Source organism: Erithacus rubecula (genome assembly GCF_903797595.1).
Source record: "Erithacus rubecula genome assembly, chromosome: 1".
Classification (NCBI taxonomy): Eukaryota; Metazoa; Chordata; class Aves; order Passeriformes; family Muscicapidae; genus Erithacus; species Erithacus rubecula.
In genome coordinates this window covers 29611078-29635694 of record NC_136658.1, presented here as the reverse complement: position 1 = coordinate 29635694, position 24617 = coordinate 29611078, and the positions used below count along the sequence as shown (strand labels likewise).

The following is a 24617-nucleotide window of genomic DNA, read 5'->3' as shown; positions in this document are numbered from 1 at the left end:
GAATAAAAATTGTGCCTTTCATGATGTTTTAATTAGCTAATATTTACAGCTTGCTGGAAAATACTGAAGAATACCTTCCTGACAGATGAAAATCAGCAATTCATTAAGGAGAAATAGTCATGAACTGTCAACATATGCCTTTGCATATACCTTGGACCAGTCAAGCATCTGATCTAAGCAGGTTTTTTTGGGTCTCTTCTCAGTGGAAAGAAACCCTGAAGGTGGTTCACTCTGTGACAGTGCACATGTTCAAGGTGGGATGAACCATGTTCTGGGGCTGCTGGTCTTCTCCTGGACCTGATAGCCTGGCAGATGAGGTCCCCACTGCAGCAAACACATGTTCAGAATGGTTCTGCACATTCTGGGCAGCAGACTTTTTCCCACTGTTCTGATCACTTCCTCCAGTTCTCACCTCAGTTCCTTTGAGTGCAGAGGGGATAATTTCATGGTAATATAGAACACTTTGGGTTGGAAGGGACTTTCATAGACCATCCAGTCCCAGCCCCACTGCCATGGACAGGGACACCTTCCACTAAATCGGATTGCTAAGGCCCCCATCCATTGTGGCCTTGAACACTTCCAGGGATGGAGCATCCACAGCCTCTCTGGGCAGCCTGAGCCAGTGGCTCATCACCCTCACAGGAAAGGATTTCTTTCTAATATATAATCTAAATCCTGCCTGTTTTAGTTCAGAACCCTTTTCCTTTGTCCTGTCAATACATTTCTCTAAAGTACAGATGTGCTTGTCTCACTCCAGTGAAGGAAGAAGACTCATTTTAGACCATCAGCTTAGAAAAAACATTAGGAGGGGTAAAACCTCCAGGAATTTCACACTTTACCCATCTTCACCTTGTTTAATAAAGGTAGGCTGCAGAAACACAGGACAGAGAGATCCACAGATGAAATAGAGGTGGCAGTGGTTTGGTCAGGGTATTTATCATAGCTATTAGGAACCAGTCTGATCCGTCCAATTCATTTGCCACAGAGCACAGCAAAGCTTTCAGATGCTAATGAATTTCAATATATCCTTGCAAATTAAAGTGTTACCGCTTCCTAATTATCATCTGCTAATAATGATCCTCTTCTACAAGCAATCTAAAGAAAAATTAAAACTCCAGCTTGTCAGAGCATTTCTTTTCATCCGAGTACTCACCATTGGTTCTTCTCAGGAAAATGTTGTGGCAGAGAAATTACCGAGGAGCCTGCAATTAAGAGAGATTGCAGTGACAAGTCTGACACAATAGGAAGAAGGTTTCAGAAGGCACATGGGGAGGGAGGGGGCATCTCATTCATTTAGCACCTTAACACCAATGTGAAATGAAGTAATTAATTTGGGGACAGATTGGTTCTTTCACTCTGCCCTGCTGAATGTGTAAACAAAATCTCAGTTGTTCGCTAAGTGTTGAAGAGTTCGTCAGAATTAATTGAGGAAACCAATCCTCCACAAGCTGTTAACGTTTTTATGGTCAGATACTATTAGGACCATTTTGGGGAAGAGCGGAGGCTGGCTGAACAAAATTTCTTGTCCTTTACTCAGGCCAGAAAAGACACTTAGGGACAGGGACAATGTGGTCTTCCTGTGCTAACACTTCATTTGCTAGTCATCAGCATTTAGGAGACTTTCTAAAGAAGTTGCACCAGACCTTTGCTTATATACCAGCTTAGAAACCTTCCTCAACACCTAGTTCTGTTCTTCCTGGCAGCCTGTGCTAATAATTTCCACAATTTCTTCAGGCAGGTCGTGAAAAAGAATGGTTCTTTTGAGGCCAAAACACCCTTTTCTTTTTTTCTGTGTCTTCGCTAATTCTTTGCTATCTTGTAGTTCTCTTCTTGACCACTGCATAGCACAAAACTGACCTTAGCAGAAAACTTTTCAAGGAATTCCAGAATCTTTTTCCTGTATGCTTTTTCAGATTGTCAGTGTATATGGGTAGTTAGGCTTTCTCCTCCCCCTCTGAATTCCTCTGTACTTACTGGCATTGATTTTATCTGCCATTTTATTACTCAGTCTTTCAGCACCAGTCAGACAAGAAAGGTCTAAATTTGGATTTCTTTTAAGCACCTTGTTTTTCAGTTAAAAGGAGCTTTTCCCCTTTCCTTTTCCTAACTAGAGCTATATGCACCATGCAATCACTTTTAGTGGTTTGTCTTCTACAAGAAACCATGTCCCGGTAGCTATTTGCAGCATAACGTTGTGCTGTCACCTCTTCATGATACAAGGTCCTGACATTTCAAGCAAATGTCACCACGTCACAGCTTTCTATCAGCACAGCTCACTGGTGTGATGCACATGGTGCTACAAGCCCTTGTTCTGTAAGAGATCTCTGCTTACATAAGGGGAGCCAGCACAATTTCATAGTATATGTATTTCATATCTCAGAACTTAAGGTTTGGATCTGCAGCACTACCTGGGTAGTGGCAGCAGCTGTTTCCTCTCACTAACTGTGAGGCTGAACTTGGAGCTGTATGCTGAAAGGCTGTAATTCCCTTATGTTCCTATGGAAACATGAGAGGAGCCTTCTGCCAAAGCAAGCCAAGGTCTTGGGCTTAACACACATAACATGTGAACTACCCATTTCTGTGCCTGTTTGCAGGATCCAGCTCCCAGCACTGGAACTGTGCCTATATCAGAAAGGAGACAGAAAGGTCCAACCTAACCTATACAATCTGCTGTAATGCATCCATGAGATGCTTCTTTCCCTTTTCACAGAAGTCATCCATCCAAAGACATTTGTCTGTGGAATAGCAGGTCTCTTCTCCATAATTAGTTTTGATTCCAAGACAATCAGCAAAATCAGGAAAGAGTTGGAGCAGTTACCACATAAGGAATGTGTGCAAGTGGGAATTTGGGAATTTGACAGGCTGCAAACTCTGCTGCCCTACAGAACATCTCAGGAAATTTGAGGCAATTGAGGTTGCTTAGCCTCCACAAAAGAGGAATAAGCAGAGAAGTGCTCAGTTATAAGAACACATACACATACCTTTGCCCTTGGCAGGGTAATAAGTGGCAACTTTGCTGTCCCAGTTCAACTTACTCGGGTGTGCGAGCTCTTTGTCTAAGCTGGAATGCAAAACAAAGTTGTGTCCTATCAGCTGATCAGAGCTGGCTTCAGGACCAAAGTGTATCCAGGTTATTATTACTGTAACTGGGTAATCAGACCAGCCATCAAACCCCAGCACTGCACACAGTGAGCCACTGCCAGCAGACACTGCTGATAACTCCAATTCAATACATATGGAACTAGCTAAGGGAGAAAATTCTGCCTCATTGAAAATCACATTATCCAGCCTGCCACCCTTCACCGGCTTTTGGCTTGTCACACAGACTAATGGACAGGCACCTGCAAAAATACTTGTGAACCAAGGAATGGGTGAGAGACTCCTGTGTTTGACAAAAGCCAGTTAAGATCAACTAAACCTTCTATCATGCCTCTTACAAAGAAAGCACATCTACCATATTCCTTAAAGAGCTCAGTTGTATTCCTGGTTTTTAAGCAAATGCCAGCAAACCAAAAAGAACTTGAACTCAGTAGGCAAAATAATTAAGAGGAGCAGAGACCTTCAACAGCAGATGCCAGTGACAGGTGACATGTGTCAGTAACCTTGAACACTTCCAGGGATGGGCCAGCCACAATTTTTTTTTTAAACTTTTGCTAGTGCCTCACCGCGCTCAGTAAATTCAGGTGTTCAAAGTTACCTTGTGCTCCTCTTGGAGGCTCTTGTTTCATGGTCCTGCAAAGATGAGTCCTTGGCATGAACTGAACACAGGTATTGAAGTGTAGGACTAGAAGCAATCTTTTAGGTCATTCAGTCCTGTCCTCCATTATCTCAGCAATCTTGCTATATAATCCCCTCCAAAATTAATGAACTTCATCCTGAAAGCAGCAAGTAATTTTTTTCCTCACTGCTGTAGAGGCTATTCTGAAACCACACTGCTCTGATGGTCAAATATCCAATCCAGGTCAAAGTGATGCCCTTCAAACACGATGATGCTTTGAAGAAGTAAAGAAAATGCTGCTTTTTTTTCTCCTGGCAATAACAACACAGATCCTGTTCAGTGATCTGAAACACCAACAGTTTTCTGACCCCTAATTGACTTTGAATCAACAGGTTGCAATCATGTCTGAATCCCTTCCTTTAACTCAGCTCAATAGAGAAGTTTGTTCTTTCTCTCAAACAATAACTTAGTCCTGATGTTTTTCTGCCAGGCCAGATTATCTTCTGTGGATTTCCTTATATTCAAATCTGCTATGTTCTTCCACATCTCACCTACCTCCATGGCTTCCAGCCCATGCCATACTCACAGTATTGGCTGAAGGCCATGATTTTAGTTGCCAAAGCAATCAGAGGATTAGTCCCTGCTTTATGAAAATCTAGAATTTTTGATCTGTGAACTGCTGCATCTGCATTTCACAGCAGAGCTCACAGTGGATGGAGAGTGAGGGTGTTTCAAATAAGGGGATCTGGCTGCAAAACAGCATTTTGGAGCAACAAAAGATCTGATCACTCATCAAACACTCTCAAAGCTTTCTATCTGAAACAGAATTTCCATCATTTCTGTCACCAAGATGACAGCCAAAGAGACAGTCTAGTGAGGATTCAGCTCACTAATTTAATCTGCCTACAATATAAATGTTTCCTTTAGAGGTATTTGCTGTAGTCTCCTTTTATAGTCAAATGGGAGGAAAAGGTACTTCTAGCAGGATTTGTATAATCTCTTGGGGATATGGGTTTTAGGGTGATACAAATTGCACTCTCAAAGTAGATTTCTCTCTCCACTGATTTGAATAGCTTCAGATACTTACTTAGATGCACAGTGCAGATGTCTGCTTTTTGTCAAGTGATTGTTAACCCTGCAAGCAAAAGAAAGCAAACAGGAAGATCCTGATATTTATATATTTAAAGCAGAATTTTTGCTTGCATAGAAAAATATGTTACAGGCCTCTACATTCTTTTTCTGTTTCTTTACAAGCTTTTAGTGGCTTTAACATGCTCAAATATTATGCTGAGTGACATTCTGCCTCTGTAGGGTAGATGAGATGAATGACTTTATTAGTATCTGTGGAGTTATTTTAATTTATACTTGCACAAAGGAGAGGTGAATAGAGCCCCTAACTTCTTATTCCTGCTTCAGTCATGACCTTTTTCTGTGACCTTGTGAGAATTGTATTATCTCTTAATTTTCTGATATGTAAAATTAGAATGATCGCACTCATAGACTGTTATGAGGTCTAATTAGAAAGTGTAAAGCTCTATGAAATCCTCTGATGGAAGATGCAGAGGGTAGCTAGCCTAGGATAAAGAGGATTAAAGGAGGTTGTGCTAACATAACAAATACTTGAGAAATTATGCTTAGGGGGAGGTGAAGTGGCACATATCTGCAGGGCAAGAAATGAGATCAGCAGCCTGTAGCTGCTGTCAACAGACCTCACATCCACTGACAGCAGTATGTCTACAAAGGAGGTTTGGACGATAAGATTAATCACTAGCAGAGCTCAGAATCAGGTGAAACACTGCATATTAGTAGGATTATCCTAGGGAAAACCCTTCTTCATTTATCCATCTGGAATTTGAGTGACTTGAACCTTTCACAGCCTTTTTTCACCATTTTTGAAAGATTCATCAGTGTAACATTTTTACATGCATGGCTTGCCATTCATACCATGAGCAATAAAACCAGGTTTCTGAACATGCAAGACACACAGTTATTATAAAACCTTTGCATTTCAGGAGTTCACCGAATGCAATGCCCTTTTCCAGGAGCCAGCAGGGATTCCTGAATTGCATTGTGTGCTATTTGAAAGTGCCTTCTGTGGAATGGTGCCAGTTCAAAGTTCTTGATAACCAGGATTCCCACATGCCCCAACTCTCCTCTCATTCCTCTGGAATGCCATAAAATAAGCTCCTCATGTCAGGCAGCCATCACTTTCTGACTGTCTTTCTTTGTTCCTCCCCAGGCATCACCGTGGACAAGTTTGGGCTGATTTACTTTGTGGATGGCACCATGATCAGGCGGATTGATCAGAATGGGATCATCTCAACTGTGTTGGGTTCCAATGACTTGACATCTGCTCGGCCTCTCAGCTGTGACTCTGTTATGGACATTTCTCAGGTAAGACCGTTGCTTTGGTTTTGTTTTTACAGAATGCAAGCCTACACCTTCATCCTTATCTGCATGTCTGTGTCCTTCCCCAGCAGGTCTGACAAAGAGGTAAGGGCTTAAGGAGAGTTGCATTTCTACATAGGTTATGGTATAAAATTGTCCAGATCATAAAAGAATTACCCTTGAAAGACAGATGGAAACACTTGACTGCCCTAACTCATAGATTTCTGAGGTCAGATTTTTAAAGATGTCCCAGCCACAGAAGTGACCTCTGTCCAGTTCCCAGTAAGTGGGCAAGACCAGATTCCTGGGAAGGCAGGTTTTGTTACACTTAAGTCTCACTGTATGCCATGGGCTATATGCCATGCTCCATTATAACATTTTAATCATAGGTTTTTTCTTTTCTTCCCCTCATCCTAATTTGGCCCAGCACAATTTTAGACCTGAATCAAATTAACATAGGAAATACTGATTGGAGGATGTGGTGCCAAAATTAGCAACAGCAGGAAAACAAGAATCTTGAATTGCATCAGATTGCAAATTGGTTGCAGCTACCATCATGCTGGGATTCTAAGTCCTGCTGCTTCAAGGTGGAGAGAAAAAAGAAGAGAGAAAAAGAAATCTCATTTTGATGATTGCTTTACTGCTGGATGGTGCAAAAGAGAAATCTGTCACAGCCCAGCACTCAGTTTTGTGTGACACTGGCCAACTTGTCAAATTGTGCCAGTTGAGGACAGTGTCCTTTGAAACCTTTGTGCCACTTGTTGTTTGCTTGACTGCAGGAATGTTGTTCTCTCCTATGAAAATATAGATCATAGCTGGAGGGCTAAGTACTGTTATTCAGCCACAATAGATATCAATGGGGTTTCCTTTTTGTAACTACCTAGATAATTTCCATGCTCACATATGGAATCTGTTCTTGTTTTTTCCCTCTAATTTGAAAAGATTATTCTTGCTTCCTTGCAACTGGCTCCCAGTGTCTGTAATTTATGAACAAGCTGAAATTATGACTTTAGAAGTTGTTCTGCCTTCTATAGAGGCAAAATTTTGATGGTTAAAGGCCATTTTATAGTATGTTTCTAATCTTGCAGACATAGTTTCTTCTTTATGTGGATTTCAGGGTCAGTTAGCACAAGATGGTTGTGTAATGAGGCTTTAAAAATTATTTACTTCCAGGTTATGTAGCTCCTATGTAAACCAATGTCATGTTCAAACACTTCTGAGATGAACATGTATCAGCTGAAGACTTTTTCTTTTCATAAAATGACAAGAACCTTTATTAGATAAACCTGTACTGGGATTGGCAGATTGACCACTCCTGTTCTAGAGAAATATACTGAATACAAGCTTAATTAAAAAATAAAATCCAGCTTGGGAAGCAGCTCTTCATCATTTACAGCGGATAGAAGGGTCTTTTCTGCCAAGTCCCTGAGGCTTCTGGGAACATGAGGACATGAAATATTTAGCTGCCACTGTTGACAAGAAATGGTTTTTAAGAAATTGAAAATTCCCTTGTCAGTTCAGAATAAACTCAGTTCTTGATGCTAACTGAAGACTGCAGAGCTTAAAGACCACTGGAATGGATGGAGACATGAATTATTAAAGAGAAAACCACAGGCTATAATGTTTTACTACAAGAAGGGTTAAAATAGGCCAGGAGCTGAGAAAAGGAAGGAGATTTTGCAAGCAGAGAACCAGAGTAGACAGAGCTCAGCAAACTGCTTAGCCATGAAAATAAGCCTCACGCACCCAGGCATTAGAAGATGCAATGAACTAAATACCTTACATCTGATCCCTTAAAAAATGCTGAAAAGACATATAGAAGCATCAAAATAAAGCATGGCTGTAGCTATGTGTTTAACTACAGGCCTTAAAAATGGGAATTTCCTTTGTTTTGTACATCTTGCCTGGTCTCTTCTTACTCTGTTTTAAGCAAAATCACAGTGAAAAAGGGTTTCCTGGTTCTGAGTCTGCTGGCATCCACTACTCCTCCTTCCAATAAGGTTACAAAGTACTCCTCACAGCTTAGTCACATCAGACAAAGGAGAAGTAGCAGCAGCTGACACGGATGGTGGGAAAAGAAGGTTCAAAACAAAGAAACTATCATGGAACTGATAGGTTCCCATAAGCACAAGACTTATTTTTTTAGATATATATGTATATATATATACATACATATATATATATATATATATATATATATATATATATATATATATAAACATGAAATTAAATAAAATAATCCCAAAAAATGCACAACTTTGAGTTCTTTACCAAAAAAAAAAAAGTTCTGAATTCTGTTGGTAAATGTTTTTTTAGGTTTGGCATCTAAAAGAGAAGATTCACTTGAAAAGACCATATTGCAGAAGTGGAGCTAGAAATGAAGTCATTCTAGTGCTCACTCACTTGTGGTGTTGCCAGCCACTGTTTCAGTTGATTATCAGTGTAGAACTGGGAGGTGTCACTCCTGAACCCATTTTTCCATTGTGCTAAAACAAAATGTGAAAATCATCATGAGCGTGCAAGTATTCTACTCTATGAACTGAAATTGCCTGAATTTCCTGTGAATTGCTCTTCTGCATTTTTACAGCATAAAGCAGAAAACCATAGGTTATAACTTAGATATTCACACATGCTGGCACAGCTGCCAGTTTTGTATCTATCCCTCCTTGTCATTTACCAAGAGGAGTTCAGTTTCCACTTGTGTGAAAAATCCTTTAGTAAAAGAATCGGTGTTTTGTGTGTCTGATTTCATAGCACTGCACCCAGCAAAATTGACAGTGCTGGGTCACTGCTATGAGCTTCCATCAATTCAAAAAGCACAGGAGAGGGAAAATCATAGAATGGTTTGCCTCTGTCCATCATCCTGTTCCCAGCAGTGTTTCAGTGCAGAGTGTGGATGTCCACATGAGTCTGCTTCACGTGACCGGGAGCTAAGCCCCCTCACTCGCAGCAAGTTATATCCTCTATAGCCATCTATCAAGTAATAATTAGTTGTGGCATTTTTCACCCATTCCCCCTTTAATCCATGTTGATTCCATCCTTACTGTGATTGGTTTATAGCAATCATGCTGTAAAAATTCCATGTGTTTTTTTTCCGTGAAGGTTCGTCTAGAATGGCCCACGGATCTGGCAGTGAATCCCATGGACAACTCGCTCTACGTCCTCGACAACAACGTGGTGCTGCAGATCTCTGAGAACCACCAAGTGCGCATCGTGGCGGGGAGGCCCATGCATTGCCAGGTGCCGGGCATGGATCACTTCCTGCTCAGCAAGGTGGCCATCCACGCCACGCTGGAGTCCGCCACCGCCCTGGCCGTGTCGCACACGGGCGTGCTGTACATCGCCGAGACGGACGAGAAGAAGATCAACCGCATCAGGCAGGTGACCACCAACGGCGAGATCTCCCTGGTGGCCGGCGCCCCCAGCAGCTGCGACTGCAAGAACGACGCCAACTGCGACTGCTTCTCGGGGGACGACGGCTACGCCAAGGACGCCAAGCTCAACGCGCCCTCCTCGCTGGCCGTGTGCGCCGACGGAGAGCTCTACGTGGCCGACCTGGGCAACATCCGCATCCGCTTCATTCGCAAAAACAAACCCTTCCTCAACACGCAGAATCTGTACGAGCTGTCCTCACCCATAGACCAGGAGCTCTACTTGTTTGACACCAGCGGGAAGCACCTGTACACTCAGAGCCTCACCACTGGAGATTATCTGTACAATTTCACTTATTCTGGAGATGGAGATATAACCCTGATCACTGACAATAGCGGCAACTTAGTCAATATCCGACGAGATTCCACGGGGATGCCCCTCTGGCTGGTGGTGCCTGATGGCCAAGTCTACTGGGTGACAATTGGTACCAACAGTGCGCTCAAGAGTGTAACAACACAGGGGCATGAAGTAGCCATGATGACTTACCACGGCAACTCTGGTCTCCTTGCCACTAAAAGCAATGAAAATGGTTGGACAACATTTTATGAGTAAGTATTTTATGAATATTGGGGCTGCTGACTTCATTCTGTGTTCTCTGAACCGTGCGAGGTTGGTAGAATTTAATTCCCCGATCAGAATTATTGTCCAAATAAAATGGCCAGAAGAGAAAGTATTTGATTTCACTCAAACACTAGATGCTGGCAGTAAGTGCATTAGAGCTTGAATAAGCTCCCTCTATCAAGTCAAGAGTCAGGCAGAATTTCTGCTGAGTTTTTGTAAGTATTTGTACACCTGGTTCTCCTTAACTGTAGTCAGGACTGGAGATTTAGGTTGCATGTCAGAGAATTTTTCTTGGCTTTGAAAGCCTTGGAAGTATGAAAGTTCCATCAGAGCCTCTTTTTTCACAGCTTTCACCTACTTCCTATGCTGCAGTGTCTTTTTCGTGCCTGTTTGAAATGTATGATGTAGAATGACAATTGGCAATGACTAATGAGAGCTTGCTCTGGAAACAATTCTGTAATTAATGGACTGCTCAATTCCTACTGTTGCAATTTGCCTCACTAAGCTTTAAAAGTAATCTTGGAACTGTTCAATAATATCCCCAAAGAGTTTTTAAGCAGAGAGAAGACAGGATGCATTGAAAAACCCAGAGAAGCAGTATCTTGAATATTTGTACTTCTTTTCTGTACTACTGTTAGCAATTCCCTGCTTATAAATATAGTGAAGACAACACATTTTTGATATAAAAAAGAACAAAGGTAGATAACTGAGTGAAGGGCACCTAGAAGGATTCATCCTGCTGTTCAGAGCCCATTCCCCTCCCTCTTGTTAATTTAATTTTATTTACAAGTGTAACCTCTTTGAAGTACTCCTTTAAGTGCATCATTTCCCATTTGAATGGTTACATGGAAGTGTTCAGCTGCCATAATAATAGACCCGTTGCAAGAATCCAGTTTGGCTAGAATAGACAGTTCACAAGATGACAAACAAAAAAGTTGTTAAAAGAAAAGGGATTCAGGAAAGGAAAGCTGGCTAAGCCCACGTATCTGTGTGTTGATATGTGGTTGCTTTGGTTCTCTCCTTAAAATGTTCCAGGCCAGTTTCGAATTTCTTTGCTTAATACTCTCTGCTCCTGCTCTTGTTTTGAAAAGAACTGATGGAAACTCTGTGATGAACCTTTTGAAATGTTATTAGCATTTCATCAATGTTCTGCTTGCAATTACTGTAGCAATATTCCTCAGTGAATCCAAGTTGATACTCTCCATCTCTTACATTGAATTTGCTTGAGGAAGGCCATAGGGAGGAGAAGAGGGGGTTTTTCTCCACAGGAGTGAAAGCCAGCTATAGTGCCAGGACCACTGTGCTAAATCAAGGAGGTATTTTCTTTTTGCAAAGAACCCAGTAGTTCCTGTGCTTGAAAACAGATGCAGTCACAGACAGTGGAAACAAACTAAACATTACAGCTTATAATGGTCAGATTTATACCTGAAACATAATCTTTTATTTTAAAGTGCAACTGAAAATATAAAGGAGATAAAACGAGACAGAAGCTCAAAACCAACTTGCTCTGTGGATATATTTATAACAGTGATCCATTATTCTTGCTGTCCAACAAAATAGAGCATTTGTGAAAGTCATCATTCTGGTCCTTTTATGCACTTCAGAAGAGTCATAAGAAAGCTTTTTAGAGCTAAATGGAAGACAGTATTCTCCAGTGGCTGGACTATGGAAATCTTGACTAGAGCAAGTCAGCACTGTATAATAGCACAGCATCACTGAATATAGAATTGTGACTGTGCCTTCCAGAGATACCTCATCCAAACCTGTGATCACTTATCTCTGTTTAACTGTTCCTGACAGTTTCTGATGCACATATATAAAACTGCAGAGTAAAAGTCTATATCTGAATTAGTTACTTCAGCCTCCTTTTACAGGCAGGTGGAGAGAAACAGGCCTGTTCAAAGTGAGTTTCTTATGAGTTATGTCAGGTATTTCCTTTAGGATGAGAAGAGTTGTAGTCTGAAAGTTTATCTCTGCGAAGGTAGTAGAGAATGATGAGTTCAGATACAGATTTTTACATTGCAGATGTCTACAGTTTTGTCAAATGGATCTTATCAATCATCTGAGCTACTTATAAATATTGTTAGTGATAACAATGTATTTACCTATATTATTATTACTATTAGAAAGCTTTTTTTATGTGCTTAGCCTAAATCTTCCATGCTTGAATTGGAGACCATTCTTTTTCATCCTATCCTATCCTATCCTATCCTATCCTATCCTATCCTATCCTATCCTATCCTATCCTATCCTATCCTATCCTATCCTATCCTATCCTATCCTATCCTGTCCTGTTTTGTCCATCCTGTCTGATCCACTAGGGATGTGGAAGGCAGATCAGTGAATTAGAAGGATTGATTCTGTCCAGGTTTTGCATGTGTAACCAGGGAAAGATAAAAAATCAGACTGATAAAATTAGAATATGACATAAGGGTCAAACATTTCAATTGCTCAGTACAGTAGGTTTCATGCAAACAAAATATATTCTAATACAGTCTGAGGCCAGGTACACATGAGCCTTGGCTCTTAGAGTTGTAACAAGGCATCAAGTCTTCAGTGTGACCCTCACATGATTCCACAGCAAATCTGTCTAACTTGTTGTTTGGATGGACAAACTAAATTAATACATTTACTCATCTTACTCTACTTGTAGTGGCTAGTAGGAAGCTTGATTTTTTTTTCCCTGTGCAGTGTTGATGTGACTATTATTGTCAGCTCCTATGCAGTTTATGAAGAACAGTGGAAATTGAAGGTTGAACAGAAAAACTCTACAAAAATGCATTCATGGGGAGAACAAGAAAGACTTGATCTGTTTATCTCAACATGAATGAGACAGGGAAGTGTCCAGATCACAACATGTCAGCCAAAGCTCTCACCTAGAGAGGGACTCTCAGTCTAGCAGGGAAAGGCTTGAGAATAGTATGGGGCTGGAAAGCAAAGCTAGAGAAATTCAAGTTGACAAGAACGTGTGATTTTGTAAGGCTGAGATGACCTAACTGGTAGAGTGACCAGCAATGAACACAGTATATTCTCCATTTCCTGGTGTCTTTGATCAGGACTCTGATGCCTTTCTTAAACTCACCAGACAGAGGACTTGCATGACTCAAACATAAGCTGCGGGGATGAGTGCAGGCATGGCAGAATGAAATCTAAATTCCTTGTTATCAAAGAAGCTGAAGAAGATGGTGTAAACCAAATAAAATCCACATTCACTACCTTCATGTTACTGGTTTCTCTATCAGAACATCAGGAAATGTACATTGGGAAGGTTTAAGTGATTTAGAGAATTCCTGTGAACATGAGTGGCTGGAATGTGCTCTGAAGTACTTTTCAGTCCTGACTGATGGGAAGAGTGAAGTTCCTATTTCTATTTTGGCCAAAGAAATAAAGGTATCAAATCTGACTCTGAGGAAAAGCTTCATATTTCTTACAGCATACAGTAGCTGTTTGTGGGCCAGGGCAAGCTGAACACTGCTGTTAAAAAGTTAAAGAGTAAAGTAAATCCAGCTGGCCACCACACCAGTGGCCCCATGAAGAACATCCTCAAAAGATTTACCTTCACCTGGCTGTCTACAAAGGTCCATAAGTCAGAAACCCAACATGACAGAGCAGTGGTGGTGTGAGACTGGCATCACTACACGTGTTCATCATGGAATCACAGTATCAGAATATGGCTTGAGTTGGAAGAGACCTTAAAGAACATCTAGTTCCAGCCAACATAGCCAGCATCTCTGGTTCTTCTCCAGGTACTGTTCTCACCAGGGCATTTCTTAGCCTTTACCATAAGGCTGCAGAGAGCTCTGACATGTGGGCACATTGGTGTGACTCTGAAAAGGAAGGAAGGAGGCAGGATATACTGATGCAGTACTGGAGGTCTGTCTCCAGGGCACACCAAGGAATCCAGGTCCTCCAAGGCTTCATGCTGGACTGGCACATTGTCCTTTCATTTCTGTGGGACGGAAGGGAAAGAGACTGGTGCTGGCTTCAGTCAGTGGCAGACTCACTCACAGCACTTACAGCTCTTCCTTTCACACATCCTACACCCAAGCCTGCTCTAGCAATCCTGTTTTATCAGGGTTAGCTGTATGACTCAGTGTATAATGGTTTTGTAGTCTCCCTTTTTGTTTGAGAATGAAACTTAGCTCCCTACAGTAATTAGCCTGTCCCCAAAGACCTGTCTATGACTACTTTGAGGGTTTTAGCATTATGTAGACCTTTCCTGCCCCTGCAGTAGGCTTGACATTAGCTGTCAGTTAATGCAATGCAGCTCAGCTTATCCAGTAACTGGATTAAAGACTTTTCTTCCAATTGAACTGGTAACAGTGACAGTGATAATCAGCAACAAAGGAAGTTGATCTGGAAACTCAGCCAGGGAAACAACTTCTTGTTCAACTCCTCCAGTCAAAGACAAAGGATGCTGTGTGACTACTTGCTGCTTTGTTGTTGCTGCTTTTCAATTTGACCTGAAAAAAATTGCTACCAGCCTTTACAAAGTTTCTTTGCAGTTGCTGTTTGTCTGCTTCAGAATCCGGAAATTCTTATTAATGGATTTGTTTAAATCAAGAATACGGCAATTATCTTGATTAGCTCACTGAGATGTTATCACTGTACATTAATTCAATTTCCCTCTGAGCCAAAGTCAAACCTTCTATGCATTATTTAGCCCAGATGAGGCTCTTTTACTTAGGTCTTTGTGTGTCCAATTAGTTTTGAAGGTCACCTCCTCCCATACAGACTCAAACACTTAGACATTACTCCAGCCAAGCCCAGAAATTCAAAACCTTTTCATGGACTCCCCAAGAAGTGGCTCACAGCTGCCTGGAGGGCAAAGGGTCTCATGGAGCCAGATCTTCAGATGGGTGGTAAGGGGAGCTTTGACCCATAACACTGGAGGCTGTTTTACAGAGTACCAAACCCTGCCAAACCTCACACACTGTAATGGAAGGAAGGTAGGAGCCAGCTGAACTGAGCCTGCGGGAGGACCTTGAACGGCTTCCCAGTGACCCCCAGGGCTCAGCAAAGGTCCCAGAACCAGCAGCTTTTGATGCCAAAGCCAATGCCCTGGTCTGTGTGGCTGTGATTTATCAGATCATACAGAGAGTTTTACAGTATTTGATTTAGTGTAGTTCACATGAGGGTCTTGTCCTACTCCTGCAGCAGAGTGGAGTATGAGAAGCACCTTTGTCTTTTGTCCTCCCTCCTCTTTTAGAAAGATTTCTTGGTTCCACTTGTTCCACAATTTCTATATGATAAAATTATGAGATTCTCATTGTTGTTCCTCTGACAAAGTTGCAGTGAAACTCTGGTAGGTGCCATGATAAAATAGCAGTTTTTCAGTAGCCTCACTAAATTGTGAGCTCATGTTTTTGAGCCACTGCCCCGCCCTGAAATGAATGACTGATAGCAAAGTTTAGTTGAGAACCAAGGGAATTATTTCCGACTATCATAAAAGCTGGAAAGATATCTTCCTCCTCTTTTTTGGGCAGTCAGAATATTCAGCAGAGTGTGACCACAACCTGGCCTTTGGTCATTAGGGAGAGGACTTGCTTTCATGCATTTTTGAGTATTATCAGTTTGTCTGTTACAGATTTATTTTTAATGTTGTGTTTAATGTTGTTTGAAAAATTGGGATGAGTCGAGCTTGTTAAGAGGCACTGGGTGCACGTTGGTATAATCACATGCAAAATATAGTTTGCAAGGTCCATTTAGACACTTTGGCACTAAATACAATATTATTATAGCGAATTTTTTCTGATCTATTTGACTTGCGTTTTAAAAGGCTGATGAAATGTGAAGAAGTTAAAATGAGGAAATGCAGAAACTCAGGCAAGAAATTGATTTCTGAATAGATGGTACTTAGGATGCTCTTTAATTCCCAAGGTCCAGGTCTCTACACAATGGTAATGTGATAAATGAAAGCTCTGAATGTTTACAAGCCAACAATTAGACCTCATAAGCACCAAATACCATTTTAATTCTGTGCATTGAACCTTAGCTAAATACGTTTCCAATTGGGAATGGATGGCAACAGCTTCCTTTGCTGGCCTAATAATTGCCACTGTAATTGTAAGTGCTGAGGCTTTGCAGCAGGTTTGAATGGAGGCAGCAGCTGTGTTAGCAGGTGATGGATTCATTGCTCCAAGTGGCTGCTGTGTGCACTCCCATGATTCAGTATTTCCTTAATTCTGGGGCTTTCAGAGCATTTGGAGAACACAGAAGTCTTAGGCTGTGATGAAAACTGGCCCAGCCCTAAATCCCGATGCAATGGAAACAGGCTAGGCAGCTTAGCTGCAAAATGAGGTGACTAGGAGAGATTTATGTTATTGCAAATGCCAGGACACAACTGCAGCTACATAAGAGCCAGTCACTTGGCCTTCCTCTCCAAGCTGAGGCGTGCCCTGTGAGGGCCTTTATAGGGTTGAAAGCAGAGGTGGAAGGAGCCGGCACATTGCACTTGTTAACCATATTCTCTCCTTGGGATGTGCAATCTTCACATCCCTGGGAGACTGTGGGTATGTGAGAGATGCTATCAGGTATGTGTTGTGTGAGCTAAATCGGGAAAAAGGGGGGAAAATGCTCCAGTTCTGAATAAAAACAGAAAAGAGAAAAAGAACTGCTTGCCAAGAAGAAAACACTGTGTGTGTTCATGCTAATGGGCTTCCCACACCTCGGTTTGCATTGCCACCACAGTGCTAAAAGGAGCTTTAGTCTGGACGTGAGCATTTTGCACTTCATCTGTCACCAGTTAAAAATAATAATAAAATTGGGGACGGTCTAATTGTCCTGCCTTCTCATTTTTCTGCCTTTGTAAGGCAGAACCTCCTTTCAGCTGCAAATCAGTGAGCTGTCCCCCCCAAAGCCAGTCCTTGGCAGGTCCCTGTCTGGCTGCTGGGCAGAGAGAGGTGCAGCAGCTCCTGCACATGCAGAGAACACAGATGGTCCTAGTCCTATTGAAGGAGGTTAATGGGGTGACTGAGGATGTGCCAAAAGTCTTATGTACTTCTGCAGACGTCTTAAACTAGTTCCAGCAGATCATTTCAGACTGTTCTGGCCCAAAAGGAGCCTTGCTTCTCAGGATCCAAAGTCCCAAATGGAAGTTCTTGCTCTTGATGAATTACTGTGAGTTTTGTACAGCTGTAAAAATGTAACTGTGTAAATTAAGTGTATTGTACTTTGTCATTTTGACTTTACAAGAAAAATGTGTCCACAGAGGTCCAGATGCCATCACACTCTTTCATTCTTTTTTTTCCTTGCCATTTTAACCTAATTTGCACAAGGAGGTGTTACTGGTAGAATTCTCCAGTTGCATATTTACAAATACTATTTATTTGCGCAACAGAGGTGGAGAATCATTTGTGAGGGTGCTAGAAGCTTGAAGTCTGGAATATTATAAAAATATTATTTAAAAGTCACTACATAAATACTATTTTACACTACATACTATTATATTAAAAGGCACTACTTGCCTTATATTAAGAGCATGCTGCATTAAGACAAGGGGAAGTGGCTTTAAACTGATGGAGGGTAGTTTTGATAGGGTAGATGATAGGAAGAAACTCTTTCCTGTGAGTGTGGTGAGGCACTGGCACAGGTTGCCCAGAGGAGGTCTGGCTGCCCCATCACTGGATGAGTTCAAGGCCAGGTTGCATGGGGCTCCAAGCAGTGTGATCTTGTGGAAGGTGTGCTGGTCCATGGTGAGGTGGGTGAAACAAGATGATCTGTAACGTCCCTTTCACCCCAAATCAATTTGTATTTCTGTGATTTGATTAGGATAAGGAGATGGCTGCTGCTGCTGCTGGGGGCTGTTCAACTGAGTATCCACAGGGTTTTGAGGCTTTCTTTGGAGCACATAAGTAAAACTTGCATGAAGGTTTTGTGCTGTCTCTCAGCATTTTTTCTGAGTGCCATTCAATTAAGATAAAAAGCTGTGACTCACAGGACATTGACTCAGCATTTATCACATGAACAAGCTCTCTGCCTGCATCCTGGCTTTTTCACTCCTTATTTCCTTAACCTGCAGACCTGCTTCCTTTTATACTGTTACACCAAACTCACCTGTTACACCTCAATGCGACACATCTAGATTTTTAGGGGGCAAATCAGGCTTCCTTTTAGGAGCAACTAATTTTTAAAATCTAAATGAAGCAATAGAAATAAATGTTTCATACTTACTAATCCACCAAGTCAGAGGTGCCAAATTCAGTTTCATCTTACTGAAATTTCAGAATGTGGGCAAACTTGATTCTACCCTACAGTTCAGAGTGGTTTATATATATACAGGACTATTGATGTTGTGGTAGAAGGAATTTGGGGTGTTACACAACACCTTCAGTGATAACAGTGTTTTCTTTGCTCAGGGGAGAGACTGAATCATATCCCTTGTGTCTTGTCTCAGCAAATGGGGTAAAGAGAGACTGCCTGTGATGTTTTCTGCTTAAGATTCACATGCTGGTTTAGGAGGGAATGTGCAGGTGACTGGAGACAGTACAAGCAAAACATATTTGTCTCAGTGCAAACAGGGCAGCCACAAATCTGGAGTAAATTGTTTGGTACTGGGAGCACTTTAGTTCTGGCTCTTGTGTGGAGATGCAGCTCAGTCCAGGCTGTGAGCTGCTAGCTGCTTGGAAGAGCTTTAACTGATCTCTGCCAAACTCCTGCAATGCAGTCCTGTTTTCAACCTTTTCTTGTTTTGTTTTGTTGGGTTTTTTTCCATCTTTCTTTCCCATTTTACAAGTGGCTGATTGATTGCCAGGGGTATTGGAGGGAAAGGGAAAGGCTTGGATAATCCATGACTGATAGGCTGGCTATGGAGGGCAAATGCTTTCTTCTATCTTACTACCTCCCCTTCTGCTCAGCAGGCAGGAAAAACCTCACATGGTGTCTCCAAACCTGAGGGCTGGGGAGATTTACAATGAGCCACCCATTTAGTCACTACAAACTAAATATCAAACTTGGGGTAAAATCATCTTTTCAACTAGCCCTTCCTCACATTAAATCACTGCGATCACATTTCAAAAGTGAAGCACCAGCACTGTGTTCAAATCTGGAAAAACAAGAGTAGAAGAAGTGAAAATTTTTTTTCTGTATACTGCAAAGTCAGTCCAGGGACTGCTTATGTGTGTCTCATCAGTTGCAGTTCAAGAATGCCCTGCCTTGCCTTGCCTTGCCTTGCCTTGCACTGCCCTGTCTCCCCTTCCCTCTCCCCCCTTCCTCTCTGCTCCCCTCTTCTTGGGTTTTTGTTTGGTTTCTGGGTTTTATTTTTAGATGGGGAGTATTTTCTTATTCCCCAGCCAAAAGTAGTCCCAAAGAAAAGCATCAAGAGTTTCTCAACCATCTGGTCCCTCCAAGGTCTGATCATCTGTACCAGATACCATTTAAGACATTTCTCTAGCCTATTCTTTTTTGAGTTGGGCAGTGGGGTTTCCAGTGCTCCATCTGTTCCTCTACTTGGAGCAACCATGGGCCTTGAAAATATTCTACAGCTTCTAACCTGAATTTTCAGTGCTTCCATTTACTTTCTGTCACATCCTCAATAGACATGATAAGCAACTTATTATAATCCTCTTCAGAATACCCATTGTTAGGGTGGCATCTTCCCACGTCCTTGTTTTCCCTTTTTTCTGAATGAACTCTTTCTTTTGTCTTTGCCTCTTACATGAGGTTTTCTAAGATTGTTATTCTTAATGTATCATTTACATTACTTTGTCATTCTGAGGAATGGTGCCCTTCACTGGACACTGCATTCCTTCAAAGGCTCACCACTGGGTAGCACAGGAGAACAAGACCTCTCTGCTTCCCACCATTTACTTTGCATCCCCAAGTGATACATTTTCATAATATGATCTACTTAGTTTCATATAAATCATTCTTAAAAGAGTTGCAGGCAGGACTTGAAAAAAGTCATTTATCCCTGATTGATTTTCTGGAATTTTTCTGTTTTTCCCTTACTATTTAAATACCCCTTCCCTAAAGGTTGATCTCCTCAGAAGGTCTAACAGCCCTCCAGAGATTAGCCAGTAGAGCTCCCTATTGCTCTCCATTTCACCTACAGTAACTTCACTGCAAAAGTCCCTTTCCAGCCTTTTGGGTCTGTGAACCTGTCATGCCACAGATGGGAGGCATAATGGTGTGTTTACTCTCTTAACTCAGGAGGGCTCCAGACACAAGTGTTTGCTTCTCTTTTTATCAAAAAATAACTGCTGCGGGGCCTGCAAGTAGGAAGCTTATTTTACCTGGGTCCTGGTACATAGGTTTCACATCACAGAAACCTTCCCAGATGGTGCTTATGTTGATTCCTCATTGGAAAAGCCAAGGACACAGTAGGGGTGAAAACCACTCTGCTTTTTTAAATCAGTCCTTCCATATGGTCCTAGGAAGAGTAAAGGTAGACATGGGGATTCAGCTGTGCTCAGGACTCTACACTGTGTTCACAAAGGACAGTTCTCTACCTGATGTGGCCAATCAAGTTCTTGCTGCTACCTTCATATTTAGCTTTTTTTAATTGGGTAGGGGAAAAAATTAAAATAAATTCTGAGCTCAGGACACAACCAGACAAATGAGTTGGTGGCCTTCAGAAATTCCTAATTCTGCTAGACAGGATACACAAGCCAGTGCTTTTCTGTAAGGCACACCATTGTAGATGGGAAATAAAGTTACTCTTGTAAACAAAAAGGATAGTGCAGGTGAGGCGTGTTGGAAAAACATTGTTAAAATACAAATTAATATGTATTTAGTAATTTTCTAATCTTTGCTTCATTTTTTCTCAGCTAAAAGTTGTGATTTTCTTCTCATGAGGCCAAAAATAGTCAAGTCTGTCTGAAAAGAGTGACAGGACATTTTTCTCTAAAAAATCTGGATGATGACTTGAAGAACTGGTCTCTGCTTTAAGGGATGATTTTTCCTCTGCTGATGGTGTTGGCTTCATGACATTGTTTCTTTCAGGTACGACAGCTTCGGCCGCCTGACCAACGTGACCTTCCCGACTGGCCAAGTGAGCAGCTTCCGCAGCGACACCGACAGCTCCGTGCACGTCCAGGTGGAAACCTCCAGCAAGGATGATGTTACAATCACAACCAATCTGTCAGCATCAGGGGCCTTCTACACCCTGCTCCAAGGTGAGTTGGGCCACCATCCCTCTCCTGACCAAGCAGCACATGGATCATCCAACAGGAAGCAGGCATCCTCTTGATAATCCCAGCACCAAAAATCACCTGCATTCTCAGTGCCCCAGAGCTCCCCACATGCTGGTACAGACACACACTCACACCTACTAAGCCTCATTCCCTTGCACAGTGGATGCTCTGCAGCTGTTTTTCTGCTCCATTCCCAGCCAGTCCCCTTGCCGTGCAGGCTCGTGCAGTACAGTCCTCCATCATCATTACCATTATTGTTGTAACTAAAAGGGTTGCATAAATCAAGCCACACTTCCAGCCAACCCCTTTGCTTCAGTCTCTTAATGGCTTCTGACTTAACAGTTGCTCTCCTCCTGGAACAGGCTTCCAGCTGGTTGATGGAGATTTGATTCTTTTTTCACTGGCATTTCAAACATTCACATGGAAGCATCCAGTAAAATGACCATCCCTGTCCTAAAGGTCTGTGTTTGAGCTAAGAGGTGGTGTGGAAAAGCAAAAGAAGAAGGGAACAGGTAGGGTAGGACAGGTTGGGCCAGTTTGTGGCTGTGGGAAATGAACACAGTTGTGCCTGTGGTAGGAAGGTGAGAAGCAGAGGCCTGATTAGGTGAAGGAAAAGGAAATAAGTGGGAAATAAAAGAGGAATGAATTGCAGGGGAGCACTGTGCTGACATACTGGTAGTGGCAGAACCTGTATTGCACAAACAGTTCCAGCCTGGATCTCCAGGTTCTGAAAGCTGATCAGGATGAGCTATCATACCTGTTCCCTGGGGCTTGGGGAAAGGCAAGGAAATTTCAGACTCTCCTTCCTTTACTCCCCAGATCTCATTCACTCTGTCCGTGATTGATTACAATAGGATGTGAAACATCTTTTCTCCTTGTAAGGAACAAACTGCTCCAAGTGGAGGCAACCATGTTCCAGAGTGGCATTTATTCCCACATCTCTGGGGTACAATTTTTTGCCCCTCCCTGTAACAACATCACCCTTTCCTGAAAGGCCTGCTATGCCTGAAACACTGTTTTTACCCTTCTGGAGAGGGAAGCTGAGAGGACTCCAGCCCCCTGAAGCTGACCCCATATTCTTGTAGGAAAACACCATGACTTTCTTATTCTTTACTTGAGCCTGTAAGATAGATGCAACCTACCCTGCCTCATCTCACTAACTCACTCACTCACTCACTCACTCACTCACTCACTCACTCACTCACTCACATTAAAATGTGTGGCAATGCACAAACATGAGGTTGGCTTCACCTTAAGAGCCAACTGAAGCAATAGAGCCCACTGTTGGGGGCCCTTTAGTGACAAAATTGACTGTGGTGTGTTCTATACACTCAGCACTGAAGGCACAGTTACATAATGGTGCCACAGTCAATTCTGTCATTGTCCTGCCCTCCAGCATAGGGACATTCTGGCCATTAGAACATGCAGAATTACAAACAGCTTAACCATCTTCAGATGTATAAAATTATGAAACTCTTTGGATCTGAAGAAACTCACTGAAAACAAAGATCTGGATAATGTTGCAGAAGAGGTGGCTTGGTGAACCAAATTCTTGATGAACATTTCAGGAAACCTGGATCACACTGTGAACAGGTGAGATCTGAGAAAGCCTTTTCAGAAGATTGTAAATTTGGGTAGGATGGATTTAGGAGCTTCTACAACAGGCACATCAACACTCCAGTGGGATTTTGTCTTCTGGACTAGTGACAAAGTGAGCATTTGTTCAATGCCAAAGTAGGGCAGTAGTTCCCTAGAGCCAGAGCAGCCTAAAATATAGCATCCAGCAGCCTATGGATTTCATGTAGCCCTAGAGAAATGCCTTCCAGAGCCAGGGAAGAGTCTTCTCTTGGGAAAATGTTGGAAGTAGAGGATTTACATTCCCCGCACTGTACCACAGCACTGGTGACAATAACCCTTCTGTAGTGCTTATGTAAGACAAAGGGAACATCATATGTCTGATTAATTTCATGTAAACCTTCAAGCCTTCTTCTGCTTCCTGGTGAAGGAAAAAAGAGGGCGGAATATATTCACTGTTCAGGGATTTGATTTGAAGCACATCTTCTAATACTTTAGCATCAAAGAAAGGTGTGGCAGCCAACTGGCTGGCCCTTCTCTCCATTTGCAGACTCAAGTGTGGAGGGGGTTTGATCTGGCTGGAATCTGTGTCAGAGACCATCAGCTTACATCAGTGGTAGAGCTATAATACTTGGATCTGCATTGTGGATCACTGCTGTATGTTTTTGGCAAAATCCTGTGCCCTAGTGGTTTCACTATCACTGCTGTGTAAAGTTGAGTGTCTGTTGAGGTCTCTGTGGCAGAACACCAGCTGGCTACCACTGGAGCAGGATAAGACCCACATAAAAAAGGACCAGTTGGTGCCACATTTCCTTCCCTAACTATACCAAACTGTGCTCTTCGCTGATCTATTTTTTGGGGACAAGAAATGGTAATGTCACTGTGTGATCTTGTTTCCTGCTGAGCTATAGCAGAGCAACTAGAGAACAAAACCCAGTTTGCCTCAGAAAGGAAAAACACTAAATGGGAATTTTCAGTGGGTGTTTTTATTCACAATTAAAAGTTTATGGCAGCCTGGGAGACAAAAATGGTAATATTTTCCAGCTTTTGAGGAGCTTCTGATAAGGCAGTGTTTGTATAATATGTTTTTAAAGCCATTCTTTACTGAGTAAATCTCATTCTTTCTTACCCTTCATGAGCTACTCTCTGCGGAGATAAATGCCAGCTGGAGATTCAAAGGATGGGCTTTCAGCCTGCCTGATTCCTGAAGGATATAGAAGAGAGATTGCTCTTCTGTTCAACTCCTCAATTCCCAAATACTGGCCTCAAAATCTGATCTTTCAAAGCTAGTGGAGGCCAGATGTATAGAGACGTGTGGGAGCTTAATGCCTCTGCTTTCTCTCCAAACATGAGGACTTCAGTTGCCTCCTGAAAGCTTTCTCAAGGGAAAGGATTTGGCTGTTGTTTGGGGAACTGGTTAGCATTAACTTGCTGTGCAATTTCCTGTCACTTGTGAGACAGTGAATGAGCTGAGGAAAGTAGGTGGCCCCTTTCTCATATACTGTTGTGAAATTAAGGTCTTTAGGATATAAAAGCATGAAAAAGTTTCAGTCAGACTGATTTAAAACAAATATCTCACCGCACAGTGTTTCAGCCAAGAGGAAGAATTTTGAACCTGCATCTTTGGTAAGGTATTACACAATTTTTTCACTTTTTTAACCTGTGCAAGATTTTCTGCAAGAATATGAGGTTGCAAACCTCATCAGAATGAAAAAGCAATTGTCCATGTTTATTTTCTTTGATGAAACCCATGTTTTGCTCCTGTTGAGCGGGACAGGTGAGTAACAGAGTGCATTTGGTTACAACCATCC

General features: G+C 42.1%; 1 protein-coding gene across 4 annotated transcripts in view; it reads left to right on the top strand.

Moving 5' to 3' along the window:
- Window positions 1–24617, top strand: part of TENM4 (teneurin transmembrane protein 4) — a 587508-nt gene that overhangs the window by 537927 nt on the left and 24964 nt on the right. For all 4 annotated transcript variants that reach the window (XM_079300958.1, XM_079300961.1, XM_079300960.1 and 1 more), the window contains 3 exons: window positions 5958–6112; window positions 9209–10086; window positions 21041–21213. In XM_079300958.1, coding sequence (XP_079157084.1) covers window positions 5958–6112; window positions 9209–10086; window positions 21041–21213 — 1206 coding nt within the window. The remainder of the gene's footprint in view (window positions 1–5957; window positions 6113–9208; window positions 10087–21040; window positions 21214–24617) is intronic.